This window comes from Drosophila teissieri, chromosome 2L (genome assembly GCF_016746235.2).
Source record: "Drosophila teissieri strain GT53w chromosome 2L, Prin_Dtei_1.1, whole genome shotgun sequence".
Taxonomy (NCBI): Eukaryota; Metazoa; Arthropoda; class Insecta; order Diptera; family Drosophilidae; genus Drosophila; species Drosophila teissieri.
The window spans coordinates 15,773,432-15,788,597 of NC_053029.1; the positions used below are offsets into that span (position 1 = coordinate 15,773,432).

Below are 15,166 nucleotides of genomic sequence, written 5' to 3' on the forward strand. Positions count from 1 at the left end.
AAATGAAGACGGGAAATGACTGAGACGAACTTTTCACCCATTTTGCACAGTGGAATCAAAGATTCTCAAAACTCAATTAGCGGTTAAAAATAAAGTGTGTTTGTAAATGAGACCCTTTTAAATTAAAAATTTTGATAAAGATGCACAATTTTCGAAGATGTAGCTAGAAGAATGAAATATCCTTGTAGCTAAATATTTAAAAATTCCAAAAAATTTGGTAATTAATTTTTGTTGCTTAAATTCCTTCTGATGTTAATAAGCAGCTAAATATCTGAATCACAGCTCCCACGTTAAGACAGTTAAAGAAATCAAATATAAGAGTCATAATCTCTGGTTAAATTGCTCTATTGGGGCCGCATCATCGTAAAAGGCTAAAAAGGTCGTAAAAACACAGCGAAGACCACGCAATTGGTTAAATATTCAAAAGACGCTCCAGCTTTATGGCACAAAAAAGTTTAGGATTTGGAAGAGAAATACACAATTATACTAATCGTGGCGCTTTGAATTAACAATCGATAATTTACATATTTCGGCCATATATTGACAGCTGCCACTGCTGCTCCACGCCTTCTTGGAGCATTTTTGGTGATGCTCTCATAAAATGCGCCCCTCCATTGTGGATTTCTGTCGTGTTCATTAAGAAGCTTTTGAAAGTTTCGCCTTTCAAAAACCATAAAATGTTTATTTAGATGCCACTTTAATGGCGGACAGAGTCAAACGTTTTATAGCTTCCTATTGTTTCACAATATGGTTTTAGTTTCATTTTCGGACTTAATAGACTCATTTCTGGTTTAACACAAAACAATCGAGTTTCAATTAACCGCACAAAAAGTATATATCGCTCTCGCTCTCTGGGTAAACCGCAAAATTAAGTGGCTAACAGTATTTTGTGGCCACAACACATTACAAACCCCACAAGCGGACTGAAAAAAGAAAATTTTAAAAGAGAACCGGGCTTGCCCATATCCTTTTTTTTGTACCAGCTTGTCTGCCGCGCCCAAGCGAATATCCCCAACAGACAAATAAGCAGGGGTGCGTTTTTCACGGTGCGGGGGTCGTTTCCGTTTCGGGCTTTTGTTAGCATTTTAGCAGTTCATTTATGCGGCTCACAGGGGTGGGGGTGAGGAGGAGGACGAGGGGGCGGCACATGTGACCGGAAAAGCCCTTTTAGTAACACAAAATGGTCACCAAAGTGGTTGAGTGCTTGTTAGTTTGCGGGATGTCTCGGGAATAATTTGAGTTGTGGCAATGGGCTTAGAAAAAGTTCCTCACTCAGCTTCCGCTTATTTGTCGGGAAAACTACAGATGCGTATTTGTTTTGATGTCACTTGCAAGGGTGTCAATAAGTATGCAATGCTCTATATTAAAACACCGACGCTTTCAGTTCTCACTGTAATTAAACCTACTTCACCTATTTTATATAGTGTTTGGTAATTCTTAAGAATATTTCTTCACCCTGTGATGTTAAGATACAATATTATGATGTACTGATTCTTCACTTAATAAATATTAATTAAAAAACTGTAATTAAAGTCTAGATACTTGTTTCATTTAAATACTAAACAGTAGATAAGCCATATGAATGCATTTATTTTTTGAAAGCTATAAAAATAAACCAAAATGCATGTGTAATTATCCGCAGTGCCATTTGTGTGCTGTACCCTCTTAAAGGATGCTGCAGTCCTCGGCTTCATCTACTATACTTACCCGTTGCTCGATTGCAGTTGAGCTTTCCCCTCTGCCGCGCTCGCTCCTGTGCTTTTCACCTTTTTACCCTTTGGCCATATTTTCCGGGCGACTTTCCCGCTGTACTCGTGTATGTGTATGAATTATATGCTGCACACTTTTTAACCCTTGGCATATTTTACAAGCTGCTTTACTAGCCCCGTACTTATACTTTGCTCTCCAATAAACACACAAACGCACTTACCCAGTGTTTGTACATGGATGTCGGGAGTGTGTGTGTTTGTAGGGTTCTGTGTTTTTGTGTTTTTTTCTGCTCGTTTGTCGTGGCCTCAAGTGCGCTGGTGAGTTCATAAATTTGCCCACTGGGGCGTATGAGTAATGTGCCAAAGGGGCTTCGCTTTCTTCATGTAGAAGTGTGTGCAACACACAAAAACGGTTTGAAAATAAAAAAATCTAAAAGCCATAGGCCAGCAGGCAGCAGGCAGCATATGCTGCCTTCAATTTAATATACTTTACTTTTGAAAATCGTTTTCAAAAGGAGCAAAAAGCTTAAAGCGAAAAACTGTAGCTAAGCTGCGTCTTTAGATTGTGTTTTGTGTGACATTTTTTGATAAATTTAAGAAGAACATTGTATTTTTCATTTCCCACCTGGTTGATTACAACATGTTTTCTGTTTGTCCGACAAGCTTTTTAATTTCCTTCTCTTGGCAAACTCTAAGCATTTCATTTTTATTGTCCATTATAATAATTGCGCAATCTTCGCGATGCAAAAGGTGTCCCGGTCCTGGGCCAGTTTTACTTTAGTTGCCCACATCCGGTCAACTGGCGGCGTTTATCATAATTGCAGTTCATTTGCATGCCCGGGAAAATGCAGTCCGCTTTTCACGTGCACACTTTTTGCCGTTGCTGCTGCCGCTGCTGCTGGTGCTCTCTTCATCTTTGCTGCTGTCGCCTGTCGCCGCCTCTCATGCGGCAACAGCAACTGTCGCCGTTGCTGTCACTTGATGTCGCAACGCATTAGAATATGTTGCATGTTGCCCTGTTGGCCCCTCACGTCCTGCCCTGCAACTGGCAACCTGCAACGCTTGCAGTTGCATATGCAAAATGCAGGCGCGGGCACATTTTTATCTTATGACAGCTGCTGCTACCTCTGTTTTTTGCAATACCCTTACTGAGGGTAGTTAATATTATTTACAGCTGGTTCTATTTTCATGAGCCTATTACATAATAAAATTATTTAAAAAAAAATCCACTTATTATAAAGTATAGTTATACTTTCTCTGTTCAGAAGTTCCCTTAAATGTAGTACGTATGATGCTTTACTTTGTTAGCATCAAGATGCGTTTTTGTTAGAGCATTAGTAAGTCGATCTTCGGTTCCACATGTGGCGCCTATGCTGATTCAGTTGCAGTTGCTAGTCGCAAAAAATATGTTGCTGTCGTGCCGGGTTGTTGTAGTTGCTGTTGCTGTTGTTGTGGCTGTTGCCTTGTTACATGTTATGCCCTACGCACATGCGACTGGTGGCGGCGAAACGAGAGTCACACAGTTGCTGCAAGGAGGAAAAGGGGAAAAAGGAGGGAAAGGGAGGAAAAGGCGCCCGAAAACAAATGTCAGCTGTAAAAATCATAAATTTAATGCAAAATGCAAAAACGCTTTGCGCTTCGCTGGGCTTTTGCTCTCTGACAGGTGAACCCTTGCACCTCGCAGTTGGTCCACCCTAGCTCACAGCACTCTGAGTTTCTGCCGCTTCTAACTGAAATATGATATATGCGAGCTTCTGGGCGGAAGCTGCCACAATGCTGCTTCCTGAATACTCTAAATAGAGGAAAAATTAAGGATAGAGGACAGCTATTATTAATGGCATGGATATGTTGTTGAATTTAAGCTTTTGTGCCATGAATTATGCGAGATGATAATACATTTTCCCTTTGTAATAGAGTTTCGTTATCAGAGAAAAATAGCATTTCAACTCCTTTCGTTTGTGTTTCACCTATTTATTAATTAGCTGAGCCAAATCCATAAAATATTCGTTATGGTATTGTCCACAGATGTCAAATGGCATTAGGCTAAACTATGGTTATAATAAACACCACATAAATTTCAATCAGAAAGCGAGGCGATCTTCTTGTTAGGCATAATGCTATAGGTGGACAAAGAGATCTGAAAAGAGCCACAGAAATACCTGTGAAGATAAAGCCAATCAATGATGTCACGCCTTCTTGTCTTTTGGCCATTAATGTGGGCTGATTGTGTCCGAGGGTTGAGAGCTAATACGGCAGTGTGTCTTGACACTAAAAGCATTTTTCCGTTCGACAAAATCTTTGTTGTTTACATTTCGCCTTGAGCTTTCAGTAAAAACAAACAGAAATATAATTCACCGCATGACAAACAATCAAATTAATTGCGTTTTTATGCAAATGCGAATGGAGCAGAAATAAAGAATTCGAAATGATGAAAAATAATTGCCGATATTAACGCGTTTTAACACAAAAAGTATGTTAGATATTGTATAAGCGATAACCAGCAGCAGCAGCGACAGCAGCAACAATAACAATAAAGTAGCATTCGAGTAAATGTTTATATTTTTTGTCCCCCTTTTTGTGAGTCTCAAATTTGTTATTAATTAACATTCATTAATTATCATCAAAGTGACTCGGAAGAATATAGCAACTTAACGTTGCTGCCTTTCGCGGCCTGCGTTTAATTTATAACTTATAAATATGCAGCAATTTATTTAACACGACGCATGCGTTCGATTTGGCTCACAAATGTGGCCAGTGAGTGAAATTTATTGGCGTATTTATCGATCGACTTGAATAATCTACACAATATCTTCCAAAAATGATCACTTCGTATTAGCAGCCTTGGTAGTGGGCTATCCAATACAGAAACGTATTCTTATCTTGATAACTTAAAATTCCACTGTAGTTTCAAATCATTTTCCCACTTGTTCTCAAATCGATCCACACTTCCCAGGTGATCTTCGGGTGAAGCTAAATGAGTTATTCAGCACCTGCAATGGAGCAGTAATTGTGTTGTTGTGGAAACCCGTTCGCTTATGGACTGTATAATTTGATTACCCTAATGAAATGTTAAAAGTTTTGAGTGATCATCTGATGCCAGGCAGTTTTTTGCTCACCGCTTCTACGTGACTCCATCCGGGATGCAAGATTTGCCGAGAAAATGGTTTCAATCGCGGTCGCATTCGCCGCTCGTTGTATGTTATAAATATAAATATATAATTTATATTGTGTCGGCACGTTGCTGTTGATGGAGCCACTGACGCGCGATGCCACCCAGGCCCCCCCCTTCTACTCCTCGGAATCTTGGATGTGGATGTGTGGCTGAGGATGTGGATGTGGAGCTCAGCAGCTCTGGAAGATCGCCGCGGCCCGATGTTAATGGGCGTGTCAACTAAATTATGAGTTTCGCACACACGAACGAAAGGCGGCAACTCAGGAGATCACATCACATCACATCCAGCTGAGCAGTAAGTATATGGGGAGCGGTGGAAAAATGCTTAAGTAAATTACAGTGCGTGCAAATGTGCTTGTGAACATGAAATTATAATTTAGCCCCAAACCCAAACCGAGCGTGTTCCGTTCCAAGCCGCTCCAATTTACAATTAGTCGATGTTCTGCCCCCCCTTCTTCACTGGGGGCTTTAATCAACTCAGCTGAGTACTCACTCGCATGTCTGAAATAAAATATAATGAAAAGGGGGAATAGGGAAAATAATTATGAAAATTAACAACCAGAAAGCTGTTTTCATCTTTAGTGCAGTTTATGCCTGATTATTACGTTTGCGGGACGAGTTTCCGGGTGGCTAAGCACCATGTCCCGCACAGATGCCAACATAAATATTAAAAGTGCAATTGTGAGTGCCGGACCCTGGCACTAAATGAGTTAATTTGGTAGCCAGACTGGGCCCAAAAGTCAATATGCTCGTTGCCATTTCCCTGCCCATTCAAAGGACGAGTGATGTATTCCATTTTGGTTGCAATCAATTTTTGGCCTCCGGTGATATGTCAAACATTTTCCGAATCAGGATTGCATTGCATATTTTTGGCAAAATCAAAGTTCATGCATTCATGGAGTAACGCAAGTGCCTCTCAGCGAAGTATGTGCTGTATTTTCAATCAAACAGATGTTTGTTAGCCCTCGGCCTTCTGCATATCTATGCAGCACACAATATTGCCTGAAATAGTAGCCAGTTATCATGAGTACCTATCACTCCAGACTTGTAATTTGAACACACACAAATATCCACTTCAGGCATAAATTAAACTAAGGTTAAAAACTAAAAAAGGTCAAAATAAAGAATTTCCCACTGATTATATTTGACTTTTTTGTTAAGAACAGTGATTTCCTCATTTTTGAATAGACATTGATGAAATATTTATTTGAGTGAAGTTAGGAATCTATCTTATTAAAGAGAGTGTGTCCTTATTGTAACGTAATATTAAAGAAATTACAAGATCTAATGTTGTGCTATCCTTAATGAGGGGCTCCATTTGAAAATATATTAAAATAATGACACTCTCAAACTAAAACGAATGGAGGCAGACTGCATATGAGTATCTTGAGGCATTAACGTGTAAAGTCGCCACACTTGAAGCACTTGCACTCGGTGGGCTCCCGGAGACGAATGTCCATGCTGCCCATTTCCGGAGAGGTCAAGCGGGTTCCGTCCGGGTCGTAGCAGTGGGTTAGGGTGATGACCTTTTCCTTGAGGAAGCTTTCGCGGCAGCAGTAGCACTCCTAGAACACATGGTACCTTACAGTTGCCTACTAAACAGAGGCAGGATTGAGACTTACTTTCAGAAACCCCGTGGGCGTTATCACCGATGGCTGCACCTGGCTGTTGCACAGTCCCTCGCATTTGTTGACGATGACGTCGGCGTTGCAGGTCCTCTGCATCCTGCCCAGCTCGTCGAACTCCTCCTTGATCAAGTGGATCTCCGACTTGAGAGTCTCGCAGTTCTCGTCGCCGGTTCCCTGGCTGTAGCGCAATGCCCGCAGGCATTGGGGCATTAGGATCGCGGCCACGAAGAGCAGTTCCTGGACATGCATGCTGACCCACTCCCAACGCCCAACTGTTTGCAACCGCTCCAGCCGGAGGCCCTTATATACGGGAAGCGGGCTGGACCCGATTGGATTCCATGATATATGTCAATGACTGGCTGATGGAATGTTTGTGTCCTGCCCAGCGGGTGAAAAGTTGGGCGCTTAAGTTGCGGTAGGACATGGCCATTTACACATCACTTTTGTGCTCAGTTAATTGGTAATTAAATCTAATGACTTGAACGGAAGTAGCCTTGGGTTGGTTGTGAAACACAAAATGTATGTATTCGATGTTTTACATAATATAACATATAAATATTATAAATATAATATACAATAATCAAACTGCAGAAAATGTTACAAGTTTATGACAGACTGCACTTTAATAATATTATATCTATTACAATAATTTATTGGTGCACAGGCAAATGCTTTCAGCGTTAATCTTAAACGAGCACGTTAAACGAGGGGCTTTCCCGATATTTTCCGGCCACGTAAACAAAAAATGAAATTGCAATCTGTCTGAAGTTTTCCACCTCTCGTGTCTGAACCCCCCTTCCCGCGGCCCTGTCCTCCCCTGTTGGCATCGTCTTGGTCTCGCCCAATTTCGCAATAACCACATTCTCTCTCCCAGTATCTGTAGCTGTATCTGTATCTGAATCCCTCTGTGGGCCCGACGCCTTTCTCCACTCCACCCCCCTCTGTGGGCCACGGTCGATGGTTGCGCTTTAGAATCATCGACGCAAACGCAAAAAGTCTCAATGGCGCAGTAAATTATGTTTTATTATGCAATAAAGTCAACCATAAAAACGCAGCAATAAATTAAATTAACTACTAAAAATGCTGATTTTATTTTTACCCTCCGTTTGCGAAATCGCTGTTCAGTCAGTCCCAACTCCTCATGTATACACACGAGTATTTGAATACATAAACAAGGATGTACGAGTATGTTTGTGTATCTATCGTTCGTCGCAAAGTTCTGTTCTGGATTTTTAGTTTACTGTCTGGATTTTTGCCTATTTTTCCTGCCTTTCTGTCTGCGCATAGTCTAAACTGCAGTTTGCTCGGAAAAACCATAGAGTTTAATGCTGGAATGCCATGACTGATCCTGGAAATCTTATTTTAAATTAAAAATATATATTACTTTATAAACTACTATACATATTTAAACTATACACACTGTAATTATTATTCTTTAAAGAAATATTTCTACTTTGTTGCATTCGTTGATAAAAAGCTGAATAAATTGTGATAATAATAAACGTAAAAGGGTGTAGAAAAATACGTTAGTATGTTCCGTCCAGTTAAAAGACTGGTGGTGCCCCAACGCAGATCAGATCAGTGTTCAAATTAGTGGCATTCTCTAAGAAGTCCGACATCAAAGGATAACCAAGGGTAAAAACATATCCTGCAGGCTTCGTGGCCATGAATGAAATCCAAAGCAACACACGACCGGCAGCAGTGAAACAAAAGCGCAATGCTTTAAATGAATAAATATGACACATAAATACCATCCAACAATGGCTAGCCCGTGTGTCTCGGCAAAAAACGAAAAAAAGGGAAAAATTCAACAGATTCGGAAAGGCAAAAAATAAAAATAAATATAAAAGTAAAAAAATCGCAAACATCGTAACAACAAAGCCAACCGACCAAGCGACAGGGACCGACAGTTAATTCCGCGAAAGAGGAAATTACAATTCATGCCCTTTGGCAGAACTCCATGATTATCAGATCGAATTAGTGTCTGCCTGGGCATCTCGTCCTCCCGTCCACCAGTCCTCCAATGCTCCGGTTCTCCGATCTGCCAGTACTCCTTTCCGATTCAGGGATACTCTTCCGTGTGCCTGCCCGTTTGTCCTGGGGCCACATGAGGCACACACATTTTTTGCTGCCGCATTCGGTGGCGTTGCGGCCCACAAGCGAACCATTTGAATGAACTTGCACCGGCTGCTCCTTTTGTTTTCCGTTAACAACAAATACAACAATTATGAGTGTGTGCCCCGTCTGGCCGAGTCCTGTGGAACCTGTCATGGCCAGAGAGTTGCCCTTATTTTTTGGTTCGCCGTGCGTTCATTTCGCTGTTCGCAGACAACCAAAAGCAAAAACAAAACATGTGGTAAAAGTACAATACAACATTTTGACTGACTTGGCTGGGAGTTGTCATTTGGCCGGGAAGTGGGTGTGGCCATTGTAAGCTTAATTCCTAAAAAATATCTTTTAATGTTTCACTTCAAAGTGCTAAGCTGAGTCTAAGGAAGCATAATGCAGTTTCAAATCATAAAATACCCAATAATATTTACAAATGCGATGTCTGGGCTTCTAATAGCATTGATTTTGAAAAAAAAAACATCGTTTAATGTTTCACTTCAAAGTGCTAAGCTAAGTCTAAGCTATGAAGCATAATGCAGTTTCAAATTATAAAATACCCAATAATATTTACAAATGCGATGTCTGGGTTCCTAATAGTTTTTTAATTTCCCCCATTGATTGATTTGCCCTTGCCTAATTGATTTAGAATTAATACATACGGTCCGTGTCTAGTAACGCCAGCTGCAGGAACATACTCGAAAAATGATTATCGGCAGACACATTAATTAAATTAAATCGACTTGGGAGCCTGGGGGCTGCCTGTCTGATGAGTAGAGACTGCGAGTGAGTCGGCTTCAACTGCTGGCTCTTAGTTGGCCAAATCGCTGTTGACTCATTATGGTAAAGACATGTGTTAATTTATGTAACTTTCCCAAACGGCCCGAACGGCCATTGGGACGTTCATTAATCATTTTCCGTTTCGAGATTTTCAAGTTGGCCCCATGTCTCGCGGTGCGCTGCCTACTCTTTTATGTTATTTTTAGTTAATTGTTTGCGCTGTAAAATGTTTATGCGTTTTGGCCAGCAGCTCGGTGCGGCTGCCTTTGCCCTCTTTGACTAATGTGTGCCGCGTGTTCACATTTTTGTCTCAATGATTTATAGTTGTCCGCTGGACGGAGTCATTTTGCTGAGGCAGCGGTTTTGTGTGCCTGCAAAACGTATCAATCATATCGGAAATTAATTTTGATAGCCACATAAAGCCAGCCAGTCGTATAAAAAAGGTGGAAAGTGGGAAAAACAAGTCAAAGTATTGCAGCATAAGCAGAATCCTCAGTTTGGTTAATTACATGTTAATTCCTATCGGAATTCAATTGAGGAAAATAACTTTGGACTGTTTTCAGTACCTGTACTTTGCATTTGGGAGTAGCATTTTACAAGTGCCGCACTTTCCAGTGGAGAAGTTGAGAAGCGAAAGTAAGCAGCTCCGCCGAGTTGCCCGTTAGCCACCTCTACACTGGCCTGCATAATTACGGTGCGTATGTGGCCCCAACATTCAATCTCCATGGGCCAACCCGAGTTTAAAAGCAAAACCCCTAATCAGCATTAAGGCGCGCATAGCCTGTTATTAAGTTGATTACAATTCGGGATACGGGATAAGCGAAGGCAGCCAAATCAGCTGGGCCATGTGTGGGTAACACCCGGCGATCGGCAAGGGGAGGGCTTATATGGTGGGAAGTGAGGATCATTTTGCACGATTTGCGATTTACGAGTTGCAAGTTGCGTTATATGTATAGGTATGTAGAGTCGAGTACCCGGGGCTAGAGTGGCGGATAATGGTTGCGGACAATGACGATGAGTGGATGGTGGCTTCTACTCTCTTCGCAGTAAAGACTGCCCCACCGACGAGCACATCCATCAATCGTGATGGATAACTGACAGTTTGGGGCGTTGCGGGTTCTCAATTTTCATGGTCAGCTCCTCGGCGAAATAAAGAAAAATTCCATTTACCAGTCAACCCAATTTGTTGATCATTAATCATTGAATACATGTAGTATGTGCGAGTATACGCTGGTCAACCCGTTCGTCTATTCGGCTAGTTGCTGAGCTTATTTGGCTGTTTAAATGTAGCATTGACCCAATGGGGAATCGAATTGAATTGATTGCGCATGTGCCGCGTTCGATAATTGGCATAAATTAATATGGCCAACAAATTTAATTAGACATAAATCAATGAGTTTATTAAACAGTAGCCAGCAGACAGCAGCCAGCAACCAGCAGCCAGCAACCAGCAGCCAATCATGCCAAACCGTTTTCCACCAATAAACTGCCGCAAATTGGCTAATACCGAATGGCGTTTATATGGCGACCCCAGAGTTATGCCCGCTTCCCTCTGTCTATCTCGCCAACGCCCACCAGTCTCGCCGCGCACATTAAAAATCAGTTAAATTCAGAAACACTCTACCCCCTCTACCCACTGCCCCCTGGCCCCCAAAAAATGTCCATAAACAATTTCCATGGCAAAAAGTCCGACCACGACTCACTGGAATCGAGGGACCTCTCACTGTGCCGGCTGTCGAGAGACGCAGCTGGATTCGAACTGGTTATGTGAGCGGACTGGACTCGACTTCTGTGTGCGGTTGGATGTGCCACCAAAAGCCATTTGGCACATACATTTCAAACATTTATGGTTATTATAAAGCATTTAACATTATTATGGATGCCATGGGGCATCTGTTACAATCCGGCGGCGGGCAAACACCGGCAGCCCATATAGCCGGCTTAAATAATCACTCTGCGGTGTAATTAGCAAAATATTTATTGATATTTCGCAAAGTGTGCGCAAAAATAGGCAGTGCAATGCAATTGGCCAAATGCTGCAGCTTTCGCTGCAATTCTGCATTGCGAAGTGGCCATTCGGGAATCTAGGGGAAATCAGTTTTGGAATTTACATTCAATTCAAATATTAGTCAATTTTTAACTAATCAGAAATAATTTCCATACATATCTAAACATCCACTCTGTTTATTGAAGTTCTTTTATTGCATATGCAGATAAGTTATGTTGAAAGCAATATTTTTAAATATACAACGTTTAATAAAAGATATTTTTAAACTGAATTTATTTGGAGACGGACTATTCATGTTAGCACTTTATAAAACGACGTTAATTGATTTGGCATTTGTAGCTCATTTGACTGGACACAATCTCCTACCGAATCGAGCTTATTTATGCTTCACAAAAATCGTTCGCCTCACAAAAAGGCCAAAAACGAGCAGAAACTTGACAAATAAGTTACGCTTAATTTTCTGGCAAGCGTTTAAAAAACCGAAACACGCAACAAGGCAGCCAGCCACCTAAAGCAAAAGCCATTAAAAGCGACGCGACACTTTTGATAACAAATTCAAAGCCCAAAACCGCGGCCGAAATGAAAATCAAAATCAAAATCCAAACCGAAGTCGAAGCTGAAGCTGAAGCAAGTTGAGCTTGAAAAAGTCGAGCCAAACTTACTGTGCCGAAAATCAGAGGCTGCCCATAAACACTGAATTTTACGACGCTGTGTGGTCTCGTTTGACATATTGTGGGCTTTACGATTCCAAAATTAATGACACCATGGCCCAAGTCAGGTAACGGGCATTGGATTGGATTGGACTGGGTTGGAATGGATTGGGTTGGATTGGGGGCGCCCTGCTCTCGGATTTGAGTTGACTTGGCTGGTGCCATACCGGTTTGGGAATGCATATTTGGTTGGGCCAAACGACAGCCTCATCAGTTAATAAGACACATACCCATTTTTATGGCATTAAACGACGACAAGTGAAACATAAAATATATATTTACTTTATTTTTATGCGCGGATGGTCCGCTTTGGGGCTCAAAACTCACTTGACAAAGCAATTTGCAATGCAAATGGATCAACGCGTTTGGTTAGTTTCTCGCTTTCCTAAAAACTCATTCCGTTTTGCGTTTCGGCAACTGTGTTTTTTATTGCTTTGATTTCATTTCAAATAAATCGTAATCAAGTGAATTTACGACCTGTGGCAACAGCGACTTCACATTCCCTTGAAGCTTAGCTTAATTAATTTCAATTTAATTTTTTCCGAGTCAAAATTTATGATTCAATTGCATTAGGTGGCATGTAAATTTCTCACTTGAGCTCATTAAGTGTCGAATCGCGTTGATTAAGGATCGTGATTAAGGAAAATTAAAATACAAAACGCATAATTCCCTTGAATGTCAGTTGATAATTTCTGCTTAATATTCAGAGATAATAATAAATGTGTAAACACTGATACTTCTTTTTAATGAGACTTTTTTTTAAAGGACTAAAAGTAAGTTGAGGTATACAAAGCATTATGAAAAATACTATTTTTTGATTGATCTTTTAATATACTATACTATCTCTACCTAAACCATTTATTTTACAAATTATTACTAAAATTTGCGTGGAGCTGCCTTGCAAGTTGAGCTTCACAATATGAAAAAATGAGCTCAGTTAATCATTATTTGCAACATAAGACACAAAAATCCGGCAAAAAGTGCCGTAATAAATATAAGTAATAGCCGTTGCAATTTTCGCACTATATCTCGCATATTACATAATGTGGAAAGTGCGTGCCGCACAAACACGAGGAACGTATAAATATAAAAATAAAATAATAAATTACTCGGAGCGGCGAGAGGCAACTGGAGTCCCGGTCGAGTTGGGTCGAGAAGGGATTTCTGTGGAGCGTTTATTATGCGCACAATAAACGCGGCGGGCGCAGCGGCGACATAAATTAAATTTATGATGCTTATAAATATTCCACAGTCATTTGTAATACAGCAACAAACGAGGGCAACAGGATAACGCAAGGATGTGCCGAGCCTGTCTGTTAAACAAATTGTAGCCAACTCGGACGAGGGGAAGAAGCAACACACACAAACACACACGCACTCGCGAATGCTAGGGAGATATATATTTGATTTATGGGTGTGCGAGGATGAATAAAGGACTTTCGAGTCCGCCATCCCGATTGCCACCACTGAAAGTGAAAAGAAATCGTCCATAAAAAATCGCCATATATTGTATTGTATAATGTGCATGCATGTATTAAAAATACAAGTTTCAGCCACCTGAATAGCCAGCGAATAGATATGCTGGCTAATTTATGGATAAGCTGTACAAATATGATTTACAATCATCGAATTTGTGATATATCGGGGCTGTCGTGTCGCACATTACTGATTCACTGATTCTGACCCAAATTACGGTCCATGCGATTCTCGCTTTGTTGTTGAGTCGCGAATGCTTAGTAAGTTCATAAATCACCGTGTTCATGTGCCAAAATTTCTCTAATGACTGGAAATATTTCCATATTTGAATATTCCAAATATTGCCAAATGAATTATCTACTCTTTTCCGTTTCTTTTTCAAGTTAATTGTTCTCTATAATAACAGAAACATAAAGTAGCACATATTCGGATGTGAAAGTGGCAAATGTTAAAGGACTTTGATATTTATGGAGTTCATAACCCTTTTTAGGGAAACTTAATTTACCATTTCAATTCAAACTAGTCTATTATATTTCAAAAGGTTTGCCTGATTTATTTTGGTATAACAACAATGGGTATTTGGTAAGGGTTCAATAAACGATTGATAAAGAATTTGATGGTGTGGTCAACTCAATCAACTCAATAGCCGTGTCCGTGCTCGAAGCCATGATCCTGGCCGTGGCTGTGTCCGTGTCCATGTCCGTGTTCCTGCTTCAGCGAGTAGCTGTGGGAGCTGCTTCCGTGTCCATGTCCGTGACCATGACCATGACCGTGTCCGTGCTCCTCGTGTCCGGAGTGCGAGGAGTGCTCCTCGAACTCAACGTGTCCGCCCTCGTAGCCGCTGTGTCCGTGGCCATGGTGCTCCGCCTGGTGAGCGTGGTGGTCGTGGAGCTTCTCGCGATGGACATGGGCCTCGAATCCCTTGTGCTTGTCCGCCGTGTAGTGGACAGTCCGCTTGTGGCCGTCGGCGTCGATCAACTCATAGTGGCCGGTAACCGTGTGGCCATGTCGTGACTCGCTCTGCGCCTTCACATCCCCAGTCTTGTGATCCTTGACGCCGTAGTGGAAGTCATATTCAGCATGGGAGTCGTGGTGGTCATCGTGACCGTGATGCTCGTGGTCGTGATGATGACCGTGGTGCTCCTCGTGGTGATCGTCGTGCGATGTTAGGTGCACGGAGGCATGACTGGTGGCGCCACCATGATGGCCGTGGTGTTCGTGGCCGTGGAAAGGAGCCGCCCGGATAGCCGCAATGGCCAAGAGGGCAAAGGCGATGAAGAACTAGGGAATATCGAGGGAATTGATTACTTCCTTTGGCGATTATCCTTTTGGCTGAACTCACCTTTTGAGCCATGGTACCGCAGCTAGTTTATGAGTTAATCTTGGCTAGACTACTGTTGTCTGATCACCAGACCGATGTGAACTGTACCAAAACACCTTTAACCCGGCCTTTTATAGCCGGACTAAATCGACCCCATAGGTCAAACTTTCAAAAAAGAATGGGCAAATCGGCATTTAGTTACGCCCCAATTTGCAGTTCAAGTTCAGTTCAGCTCGTACTTTCGCCCCAGAGACGT

The 15,166-nt window shown here is 41.6% G+C and overlaps 2 protein-coding genes across 2 annotated transcripts; both read right to left on the minus strand.

Annotated features, from left to right (window-relative positions):
* Positions 1-6,275: 6,275 nt before the first annotated feature.
* Positions 6,276-6,758, minus strand: LOC122626069 (partner of bursicon). Its single transcript, XM_043806185.1, has 2 exons — positions 6,504-6,758; positions 6,276-6,446 (listed from the first exon to the last, which is right to left on the minus strand). The coding sequence occupies exons 1-2, from the start codon at positions 6,756-6,758 to the stop codon at positions 6,276-6,278; spliced, it is 426 nt and encodes a 141-aa protein (XP_043662120.1).
* Positions 6,759-14,228: 7,470 nt separating this feature from the next.
* LOC122626812 (histidine-rich glycoprotein) lies at positions 14,229-14,943 on the minus strand. The gene is made up of 2 exons (XM_043807211.1): positions 14,932-14,943; positions 14,229-14,870 (listed from the first exon to the last, which is right to left on the minus strand). The coding sequence occupies exons 1-2, from the start codon at positions 14,941-14,943 to the stop codon at positions 14,229-14,231; spliced, it is 654 nt and encodes a 217-aa protein (XP_043663146.1).
* Positions 14,944-15,166: the final 223 nt, after the last annotated feature.

What these genes read in the sequence shown, in the direction of transcription:
- LOC122626069 (XM_043806185.1), bottom strand. Translation starts at nt 6,758, where the DNA reads ATGCATGTCCAGGAACTGCTCTTCGTGGCCGCGATCCTAATGCCCCAA. An exon ending in CGCCCACGGGGTTTCTGAAA is followed by an intron (nt 6,447 to 6,503) that starts GTAAGTCTCAAT and finishes CATGTGTTCTAG; the next exon opens with GAGTGCTACTGCTGCCGCGA.